General features: G+C 32.2%; 1 protein-coding gene across 12 annotated transcripts in view; it reads right to left on the bottom strand.

Annotated features, from left to right (window-relative positions):
* Window positions 1–2456: 2456 nt before the first annotated feature.
* LOC106056413 (leucine-rich repeat and calponin homology domain-containing protein 2-like) overlaps window positions 2457–11761 on the bottom strand; it is a 31559-nt gene continuing 22254 nt past the window's right edge. For 11 of the 12 annotated variants that reach the window (XM_056012171.1, XM_056012176.1, XM_056012174.1 and 8 more), the window contains 4 exons: window positions 11598–11686; window positions 11265–11402; window positions 9621–9698; window positions 6819–7142 (listed from right to left, as the gene is read on the bottom strand). In XM_056012171.1, the coding sequence (XP_055868146.1) occupies window positions 6966–7142; window positions 9621–9698; window positions 11265–11402; window positions 11598–11686 (482 nt within the window). In that variant the 3' untranslated portion in view covers window positions 6819–6965. Of the gene's footprint in view, window positions 5043–6818; window positions 7143–9620; window positions 9699–11264; window positions 11403–11597; window positions 11687–11761 lie in introns of those variants that run through there. The other variant, XM_056012172.1, reaches the window with a different exon arrangement.

Here is an 11761-nt window from a genome sequence, read left to right as displayed (position 1 = left end):
CAGATCAGACAACCAAGTCAAAGAACAACAAAACTCATTTTGTTTCGTATGATTTATTGATTTAGTTTTTGCAAGTTATGTGTGTCAAGGTTATTGCAACATCAAATATGAAAAGAACAAATTTTGTACAAGTTATCTCCAAATAAAGAGAGAAATGAAGGCAATGACATAGTCATGTGTGGGCCCATATCAGGCCATGCAGGGGAAATCACCCAGAGACAAGACAGGTTTAGTTAGTACTAGTGTTCTATTGACAAGAGTTACTTGCCCTGCCGTCTAACTACATTTTAAAAAAGTAAAGAATGGCTGCCAAGGTGGTCGTACATGTGTGTGTGTGTGTGTGTACAAATGACTGGACAAAATGAAGTAAAAACAAAACAAGTTAAAAACATGTTTACATAATCGAATTAGATCATTCTAAAAGAAAGGGGGGGGGGGGGAGAGACAGTACACGACCAATTGTATGTGAGATTGGGAGGTACTGTACAATCTGAAGCAACTCTTCTGTTAGCATTAGCTTTTTTGGGGGGCGAATAGAGTTTGCCTTTCAATTGAGACTCTGAGACAATCTAAACAATTGATGATGGATTGTCAATGTGATCTTTGAAATTATGTCCAAAAAAAGAAGAAATGTTTAGCAAGCTTTAGATTAAACAATTTGTCACATGACAACCGTGTTCTAAACAAAATTTCACTGGCAATGTTACGGCATGGAAGATCTTTTTTTTTTAAAATAAATTTGTCCACTTCGGTATGACACGTCAAATTAAATTTGATCCCAAACAAAAACAAAACAAAAGGAATGGGAATAATTGCTATACTAATGAGTACCACAAAAAACAGTTCTAGCAATGTATGGGCCAGAGTTGCAGGGAGAAATGTTAGATGCAGTTTTTGTCAAGACTGAATACATTTCAGAAGTTCTAGGGTTCAATCAAGTTCCAGCTGCTAGTTGTACACATGAGGGGCCCATACAAGTGATAAGTAGTTGGCCATGAAGCTGACAATGGAGGTTAAGCTGTTTCTCTGGAAATATGGACATCAGAAAAAAAAAGGTTCTTTCTAAAATATTACAAATGGCTTCATTAAAAACTTTCATGAACCAACAATTGGAAAAGCTGTTTTCATTAATACATTTCAAATATACTCTTTCATTATCTGCTATATTTATTTATTTTTTTTAGCTTCTATATGTATAAAGAATTCAGTAAGAATTGAATAGTGTTTAGTGAGACAGCATAATTTCAAACATTGTTGAATGAAGTTAAAACAATTTTTCCAACTTAAATAAAATGTCACAAAGCTTTTTAAAAAAAAAAAAAAAAAAAGCAGAAACCTCTCTGTGGTCAATACACACACACACAAATAATAATAAAGAAATCAGGATTATTGCCTGGTGGCTGGTGAATACACCTTCATCTCCACAGTTCTTGGGAGAAAAAAAAAAGTTTTCAGGCAGCGAGTACAATTAAGTTTAAGCAGCAGTTGTGATTGTCAAATTATTTACAATAATAGAAACTTTGTTATGAATACAATCCGAATGAGACATGGAAATATCAGAGTCAAGTCATGAATACAAATGAGACGGAGTCAATCTTGTTCTAATAGACAGCCTAAGGGTAAGAGTCTATCAGTATTAGGGTCAGTGTTACAACAAAAAATGCAGATAAAACAGGTAGTATTGTTTAGCGTGGAGTTAACAATAGAACCCCCACGTTTTAGCTACTTAAGATGCTCAAGTTACTTCCCTTAGCATAAGTAATACAAGGAATACTCTAGGATTTAATTCCCCTAGCACAGGCAAACAATTTAACCCTTGTCAATAACAACTGTACTTTAAACAATAAAATACATCACATTGAGTTTCAACAGGCTAAGAACTTTTATTTTAGTGCAATTCTATTTTAGCTGAATTCATTATATTATTAAGTTTAACAATTACTGTATAGATGTAGTTAAACTCAATTAAAATAAAAGTTACTAGATATTAGTAGGACCATTCTAACAGACCAAGCTAATACCTCTATAGTGTACACTAGGGTAACCTTAACTCTAGGTACAGCAAAGATACAAATGTATCCAAATGCTTTCTGACTAAATTTCCATGAATAAGTCTTTAGAACAGTGCTGCCTACGTGGCTTGCAGACAGTCTGGTCAGAGGAATGGCGTCTCCTCTCCAATATTGTACAGTGTTTCAATAGATATTCCCTGTCAATAGTGACTGCTAAATGTGGACAGGCAAACAGGTGAACTAAATGGATGAGAAATGAGACGACTAGAATGGACAACTGGCTGTGAGTGTAAGTTTGAAGCTGGTAATACAAAGCATGAACCAATGAGAGGTGACAAGGTGAGGTCACATGACATCAGAAGAATGTTTTCATATTAAAATCATGTCAATTGCCACCAAGACACAGATACATTGTTGAATCTTAGGATAAGTTTCAAAAGTCTATATTTGTAACTGCTACACTGTGGGTAAGGGAGAGCACACATGCACACACATACTGTACACAATAATTGAAATCCAATCTCTGGACGCAAGATGAGCTGTTGGACATGTAAAGACAATGGTTGATCAAATAGGTCAATCTTGAAGGTCAACTCCCTAGTTATCAATAAGCAGCCAAAAATGAGAATTTCAGGTCCAACTTTAAAAATAATAATAATTTCCTGTTACAAATAACTATTCGAACAGTTCTAGAACAAACTCAACATAAGTTTGTGATCTTAGTTAAAACAAAATATATTCAGTATGAAACTTAGAGCAATAAACATTTTTTTTTTATCAATACAAATTTTAGAGTTAAAAAATTGACATTGCTAAGGAATAAAACTTGCATAATAATGCTGCGTTGGATGTGTATGTGTGTTGCAGTGTATCTTCATCTCATAACTGCTATACAACAATTGAATTTTTTAAAATTCTAAAATAAGATCACAGCATGCACAAAGAACCAAGTTAAAATACCCAACTAACTGCAAATTACTAACTCTAATCCTAGCATCTCATTTGTAATAATTGAATAATCCCACATTCAGTCCTTTCAAAAACGTGTTTAAAAATTTATTTTCCTACATCTTAACAATAGTAAAAGGTTTGCATTGAATGAGAGCCACTATCAACTCTCAGCATTTTAGGGCAGTGACAAGGACATTTACTTCAGCTCTAGTTACCATTCTGTTTTAATTAAACAAAGATGTTCCCTTTCTATTCTCCCCTGAGAGGATATTTGCTGCAAATTAACTAATTTGTGCATTTATTCACAAACAAAAAAAATCTTGATGTGAACACCATATGCAGAACAGTTAAAAAGTAATTCTAGTTTCTGCCTGCAAAAATGATGTGTCATATGTGCTATCATTGAAAAAAGGAGACATTTAAAAAAAAATATCTATTAGCTTCAATAATGTAATTACCTCATTGGTTACAACTTTTTGTGTAAATAGCAATTTTTTTTTTTTAAGTTTCTATTCCTTGAAATTTAAGGCAAAACATACAACTAATGTGTGTTTTAGTAAAGTTTAATGGAGTCTGGACTTAATTTGATATGGAGAAACAATATAAATAAGAATATATATATTTTCCAGTTAAAGTCAAAATTTGAGAGATTCCTGGAAAGATAAGGGTGTAATGTTTATCAGACACACTGCAAAATTATTTCAACCAGATGAAGTAAAAGAGCTGTTGTTTCTTCCAATGTGAATGTACTTCAATAAGATGTAGTACACTCACTAAATGGCTGCACTTCTTCACAAGCACACATTAAAACAAACAAAAACAGGTGCATATCTGGCATTGTAACTTTCTACAGTTTTAGCTGCACAATTTTTGTACAAATAAAAAGTTAAAATATTTTTAAGACTTGAAATGCAGTGAATTTACTTTTGTGGTTTCAGTAATATGAAAACATTTATACCATAGAAGTAAACACTAATTCCTAAATTGGTGTCATTTTTTTTCTTCAACCTTGTTTAAAACCCTAGACATGTATGTATTATAGTGAAATCTACCTCACAAACACACACACATGCAAGTCATTTATGTAGATCACATTCACAAACATACCTCACTTCTCAAGATAATAAAAAAATTACAACAATAAATGTCATTTATTTTTTAAATTAACAAAAAATGGTCAACTTATTTACATAAAAAACTTGATAGCAATTCTTAAAAAAATTGTTGTGTCTTGTTCTAGAAACATGATGTTTGTAGAAAAAAAAAATGTTGTGTCTGCTTCTAGAATCATGATGTTTCTAGATAATAGTGATCTGTTCAGTTGTATGTACACTTTGAAAACTTTACACATTTCTTTTGCACAGCCCAGTGGTCATTTGAATCGCAGGTAAATATTTACATACAAATCTGTTATTATGAAATGAATAGAATTTTAAATGTTCTTTTATATTTGTGTGTGAAATTCAAAATAAGCAAAACAATCCCATGCGACACACTCACATAATAAATAAGTTCCCACAAAAAAAAAATTGCCTATTTAGCAAAAGCGTGAGCCAAACATAGAACTAACATTCATCTTCATTCACAGCCTGAAAAGACACATTTCACTGAAGCATTCAGTTTACCATGTTAAAATATACTGGATAATTTGTTTCCTAATTGCGCCATTACAAAATACATTGGAAGCTACGGACTGTCTGATATGAAAGATCAACTAAAGCCTGTAAAACAAAAAACTGCTAACATAATTCAACAAATTAAATGAGAATAATGGCTACAACAAAAATAAAGCCACTGGACATGAAGTTTTGGAGATATGGATAGCCTGGGAGTTCCCATCGAGCCACTGGACATGAAGTTTTAGCGATATGGATAGACTGGGAGTCCCATCATCTCTGTGGCTGTCACTAAGAGGACTAACATGATCAATAGGGAGGCAAGTGATCCCAACAGCTCGCACAACTGTCATACTGCAGACTGTTTGGGGTTGGTTCCTATGGCGACCAGAGCGGCCACTGTGATGGCTACCCTTGAGATTCCTTTCTCATCCAAGATGTCATGTGGTCCACACACCTGTTCCTGAATGGTTTTGGGGGGGAAAACAAAAACATGAATGTTACTTAACATACAAAATATCAATTGACATTGTGTTGCCTTCTTTAGATATTACCATACAGACTAGTCTTGAAAAATAACAAGAAATATTAACCAAAAAGGAAGGTCTTATACTTGGTCTTGTGTGTAAGGAAAGATTGCATGTTTGCTTGTGACCCATGAAAATGTTCAAGTTCTCTTACAATCAACATTCACTCAGAACCAAACACTTATTGCAGAAAAAAAAAGTCAATAAATATATCAGTTAAGATCACAAAATTAACAAAATATGTCGGTCACATTTTCTGGGGAGAAATGTACTGAGTTCATCACCTTTGAGATGCCATTGTTGATGTAACATATTTTTTGTTTGTTCTGTAAACTAAGTAGTTCAGTCATAGGTCAGATATTTCCCATTCTGGTTCTAAATCAAGTAAATCACAGGTTGGCTGCCTGGCCATGCGGTTTCTACACTGGACTGTCATTTGGCCATCTCAATGGCACTGGGTTCAAACCCTGCCTGCTTCCATTACCCCATTGTCCTGCGGGAGGTTTGGACTAGGAAGTAGATTATCTTTAGCTCTGATAGAATATCCGTAACCTGTCAAACATTTTACTAACATTTTTCTTTTCCAGAACCATAAACTACCAAATCATTGTCCGAGCAAGTGTGGACAACATAGGAAAGACATTGAGGCTGATGTAGTAACCATAAAGCAATAATAATTAGATCATTCTGAGTCAAGCATCTAGGAGAAGATCTGCTTTCTTTGAATATTTAATCATTAAGAAAAGCTAAGACAATTTTAAAAAGTACATTCCAGCAAAGATCAAAGGAAATAGAATAACCAAAGAAATGCATTTAGTTTGCCACTAGAACATTCATTCCTATCAAGTTCTTGAACCAATCGCTCAGATTTCTGGGTTCCAAAAACTACCCTCATCTTTCTAAGCAAAGAGTGGTAACTGATACTTAAAACTAAATAAACTTTAAAAAAATAGGAAAATATATCTAGTTTAAAAAAATATATAACCTTTAATACCTAAGAATATAAAAAAGGTTCAAAAACATACACTTTTATTTAAAAATTATCAGGAAAAAAAAAAAAGAGGATATAGCATCCTGTTTTCCCCCCAAAAAAAAAAGTAACCATGCTTCTGTTCTTGTTACGAAAATGCTGCTAGTGCACCAACACATTAGGAATCTACCGCAAACAGGTTATCCTACCACTGTAGGAGCTATTGGGTTATCATTAAACAAGACATTTACTGACTTATTCTAACTTTGCAGAATGACAAACAAGAAATTTAACAGAATGTTGTCAATAGAATTGTGTACAAAACCTTTAACAAAATGTACAATAGCTAACAAATTTTGTATGTATTTGTTTCTATAACATTCACATTCAAATTCTGAACACAAAATAATTTTTAAAAGTTCAAATAAATTTTGAACAAATAAAAAAAACATAGTAGAGAATAACAAAAGAGTTGTTAGACTCTAGATCTATATTTTATAAGCTGTCAATTTGATCACAGAAAAAGATAAGTAAAAAGTTCTTTCAAACCAAATAAATGATTGAGCATACTTCAAATAAAAGACGTACATGGTTTGGGAAAGCAGTTATTCACAACTAAGATTATAATACCCACAAACTTGAGAGTGCGACCACTAAAGGAAGCCAGCATACTCCAACATAATGTGACAAATGGATAAACAGCACAAGATGTATAAAAGATCTTCTGTTCTGTGGGAATGAGGAGGAGGGGACTATATCACATAATTGTAACTTGAAGTAACATTCAACAGAACACAGAGATTGTATCAGTTTTCAAGACAAAATATCACATTTGTAAAAAAAAATATTACAGACTGCATTAAAAGGATGTACAGATGTAATACAACATTCAAATTGTAACAAGGATGAAAGCTAGAAATTGAACAAAAAGGAGTGCAATGCACAAATTGGCCACGTAGAAGTCCTTAGGGTCAAGCCTAGGTAGCCTAATCAACGCCTGGACAGTTTGAGCCACAATGGTCAAACGAAGGCCGTCAATGATATCGTCATGATCACAGAGCATTTCCTGCAAAATAAGGGTGGGGGAGTTTGTACATCCACCGCTGCCAATATTTTTTTTTAATTCAAAATGTTTAAAAAGTAGTCAAGCAACAAGGTCAAAGGATTATTTAAACATCTGCAGTTTAAAAAGTAACGGGCAACTTATGTTCATTAGATGTATTTCAATTCAAGAGATTTAGAAATAAGGAAACTCTATCCACAAACACAACATTAAGAGCAAAGGAAACATCTAGTTGCAGACAAATCCTTACAATTATGTACAGAAGGAAAGTTGCCAAGCTGGTAAAATAAATTAAATCTACAAAGTGAGAGCACCTTAACATTAATATCTTTTGATCCGCTCTTCTTTCAAAGAAACACATTTTTTTGTTTGTTTACTTGTATTGCTAAGCAACAAGGTCATTTCAAAAGAACCTGCTGAGATGAACCACTGCTAATCCTTTGGGATATTTTTTATATTGAACACCTAACAGATAGTTGCAATAATAAACAAGAGGTTTACAGATGTAGTCCACTAACATCATAAACACCTTAATACATTGTTCAGTTGTTGTTTCTTTAATATTGTCCACAAATCTCTATAACTTTAAGTGATACTAAAGAAGCTTTACTTGATCATGCCACTTCTGCATTACATTTATGCACTAAGGACCCAAGTAAAAGAAGAATTGCATGAAAAGTCAAGAGTCTTCTGTTGTTTGTGCTACAAATCAATGCCAGGAAGAGATATATTATTTTGTTTTATGTCCTGGAAGACTACATGTTGCTTAAGAAAAGTTCAACAAAATTAAAATCAAGAAATGTTATTTAAAATATGAAATTTTGAATTTCAAACAAAAAAAAAATTAAATGATTTTCTGATTTTGTTAGGACTTCAACTTTTTAGGAATTTAATTTTTTCAGAAAGGACACTTCTTTAAATTTAGGAAAACAAAAGTGCATAAACTTCATGCCAGCAATAATAAAATGAAATAAAAACACATTTATAATAAAAACAGAGTAGCTATAAAAGTAAAATTCAGAAACATATGATAGTACATGGAATGTATTAGTGATGCTCTTATGGTGCTGGATACCTAAGCATGGGCTGTTTTGGCCTTAATTGTCTTAGTAATGTACTTTGATTCATTAGCAAGAAAAATTTTTTAAAAATTGTAAACACAATACCTCTTTTATACAACTTATAGAGTGATTATTTTGCTCTTAATAACTAATGAATGTTAGATTTTTAAAATAATGGAATATCTGAGAAAAAATCTGAGCAAAAGATTAGATTGCTAAAACATATTGGACATTTTTTTTTAAAGCAGACAATTTATAAGTGTAACCAGGTTTATGGCTTCCTAATCATTTTGTGGGCTATCATCACTTACCACCAGCTCATGTTCTGAATAATGATAAACTATGTTCAATCTTTTGTAAAGTGCAAACCAATCGGGTGATATACAACATTAGGTACATGTATAACATATATAAAATGGTTTTAAAAATATGAACAAAAAGTAGCAACTAGCTACATGAAGAATGTATCCAGGCAAAAAAATATAAGAATAATAATACAAGTACTAAGTGCACATAAATAACAATAATCTACCACAAACTCTCAACATATTTCAATGATCATGTTCAACAGATCACAAAGACAGAAAGGAATATTTTCTTCTCTCCTGAGACATTGTTGAAGTGAAAACTAGGCTGCTAATGAATGTATCTCCAGCATCAAACACACACAGCAGCAAATAGAAAAGAAAATGAACCATATCAGCATATGCAGGACTCCAATTCCTTTCCAGCAGAACTTAAACTATCAGAAAACATTTGAAAGCCTCCCATAAATGTGTTGACAGACACTAACACAAAGGGAAACAAAATGTCACTTTGAGATAAATGTGACTATTTAAATAATAGAGTTTATATTAATATGAAACAAAATCTTTTATAATTTCTTAAGTCAAAAGCAAAGGTTATTTTAATAATAGTGCAAAGACAAGTAAGATAAGTATATCCAACATACAAAAACAGGGTGCTTATGTATACAATAAATACAAATATAAGTTCCATGTATTTTAAAAAAAACATGAACAAGGCATGCTGAGAACAATGGTCACACAAACTTTCAAGAATTGTTGATAAAAATCAGCTACATTCATTCAATACAAAACAACTGTACAATAACCAAAACTAAAGACAAAATGTATTTGATTACAATAAAAGTTATTATTAAACAAAGTAAATTATCCAAAATCAATGAAACATTGTAATGTACTCTGATATCATTTTGTAGAATATTTTTTTTATTGACAATATCTATAAAGTTTATAAAATATTTGTTACCTTTAGCATATTTAATTGATTAAAATTTACAGATACTGTATTTAAATATGAAAATCTCACCATTATTAATTACTTTGAATCTAGTTTTAAAATCATTTGGCTATCCTGTATTAAATAAAAACACTAAAGAAAACAAATCTCAACTCACATGATCCACACCAATCTTCCTACAAGCATCCAAGAAGTTATCCACATTTCTTCGACATTTGGCCACAGTCAACTTTGGCTGAAAGAAGGTGCAGATGAACAGCTTATTATAGAACATTAATGAGGCTAAACCATCAAATAAAAAAAAAATTAATTAGCAATGTTAGCTTTTAATGAAAACCATATGTCAAAAACAAATGAATTGATACAATTTTGGCTTTTACACCAGTGAGAAATAGACCAGGCCAATAAAGAGCTTTGATATCTAGTGATATGATCCACACCTATGACAGGGATTTAGAGCAGGTGGAATAGCCTTATTCTATCACTCAGCTACTACCATACTAATTGTCATGAGTTGTTTTGTTGTGTCTCAAATTACAAGACATTTTGGAGGTTCCTCTATTTAAACACACCAAAGAAACAGTGTAGAATGTACTTTTCTCCAGTTTACTATCTTCAAACTCAATTCAATAAAATAAGCAATCTGGCGATGAGCAAATACTTGCACAGTTAGTATAATGATTTGACTGGCATTTAGTATTATTGTTATATAAATGACAAGCACAGTGAAAGTACTGACAATCAATCACAACAGATCAATGAATAATGACAAAAACAATGCGATAGCTAGATTAGCTTTCAGTTTTCTTCGAGGACTTTTCAGGCTTCTTACATAATTCTTAACTTTATTAACTTTTTCTTCAACATTCTTTTTCTGTCCCCACCTACCAAAACATCTCTTCATGGTCATCTGGAGAAATCTGGTCATCTCCATGTGACCAATTAACCTTGTTAGTCCATTTCACTAACAAACATGTGCTTTGAAGTTTGGCTCAAATAAAAATAAATATAAACAATGGAATCTCAGTGGCATTTTACATCTCCAGAGAATGAAATATAGAACTATCATTACACAGCAACTGTTAGAGACGGACTTAATTAAGAGTTTGGATAGAAGTGAACTGAATTAATTGAGGGCTGTTTTTAAGGACATTTTGTCCTTTGCCAATAGTTACAAAGAAGCCCAGAAGCTTTTTATTACATTCTGCATAAGTCAATTTAAAGCAATCAAACAAATCTATAAACAAGAAAAACATTAAAAATACTATTTTAAAAAGACAATAACTCCTTTATGCAACTTAAAGAGCTATTTGTTTTTCTCTAAAAACATTAATGTTAGATTAAAAAACAATGGAACTATTTTTACCTGCCCTTTTTCACCAAGAAAGAATCCTGGTTAAGCAAATGTATAGATTTAGTACACTTTATAATATTCCAATGATAATCCTTTAGATCTAGACTTATAAGACAATGTACACAATTTTCCTGAACATTAATTTATTCAACTCTTCAGTCAGAAAAGCCTAGCATTTGGAAATTCTTGAAAGTGATAGTCATTTCAAGAACACGGTAGTCCTTTCAAAACCCAAATTTAAATTTTCTTTTCTTTTATTTAAAATGATAAATTTAAGTTTTCCCAGTGTGGCCAACGAGCTAGTAATTTTTTTCTCAGTGGTATATAAAAGAGTTAAATTTCAAGAAAAATAGAGCTGTTTTTGAGATTTGCGTCCAGGTTCCACCCTCCATGAAGTTCTGACTTGAATAGAGGTATTGTAAAAAAAAAATGCTATAGTTTACTTACAACTGCAGGTGAAGGAACATGAATACTCCCAACAGATCTTGGTCTTATCTGATTGGCTAGGTGGCACAAAACAACACCGTCTCTTAATGCTTCAGCTAAATTATCAGGCAATGTCACTCGTAGTCTAGATTCAATAGTCTAAAACATAAAAATTTAGTTCACAGATGTTATGTATAGGAAACAACCACAAAAACTACAAAGAACATACCTTGTCTTCAGAGGAACTCAACTCTAAATGATAAATCTTTAACAATCAACCACTGATATTCACATTACTTATATGGGAGTTAAAAGTTATGATTTTAAAACAAGCTTGAATTAGTTTTGGTTTACTTGTCTGAGTCTATCCATTTGTTCCGCTTCTTCTCTGTGGGCTTCATCTCGCCTTCTTAGTGCACTGGAATCCTCAACAGTTTTAGCACCTGGGACAATCAGACAATGAGTAAGTGTCTTGTATCAATTCATTAAGTAGAGACACCCTGTACCCTTGGTGGACT

Source organism: Biomphalaria glabrata, chromosome 15 (genome assembly GCF_947242115.1).
Source record: "Biomphalaria glabrata chromosome 15, xgBioGlab47.1, whole genome shotgun sequence".
In the NCBI taxonomy this organism is placed as follows: Eukaryota; Metazoa; Mollusca; class Gastropoda; family Planorbidae; genus Biomphalaria; species Biomphalaria glabrata.
The sequence above is the reverse complement of the archived record's forward strand: the minus strand, read 5'-3'. Positions and strand labels throughout refer to the sequence as shown.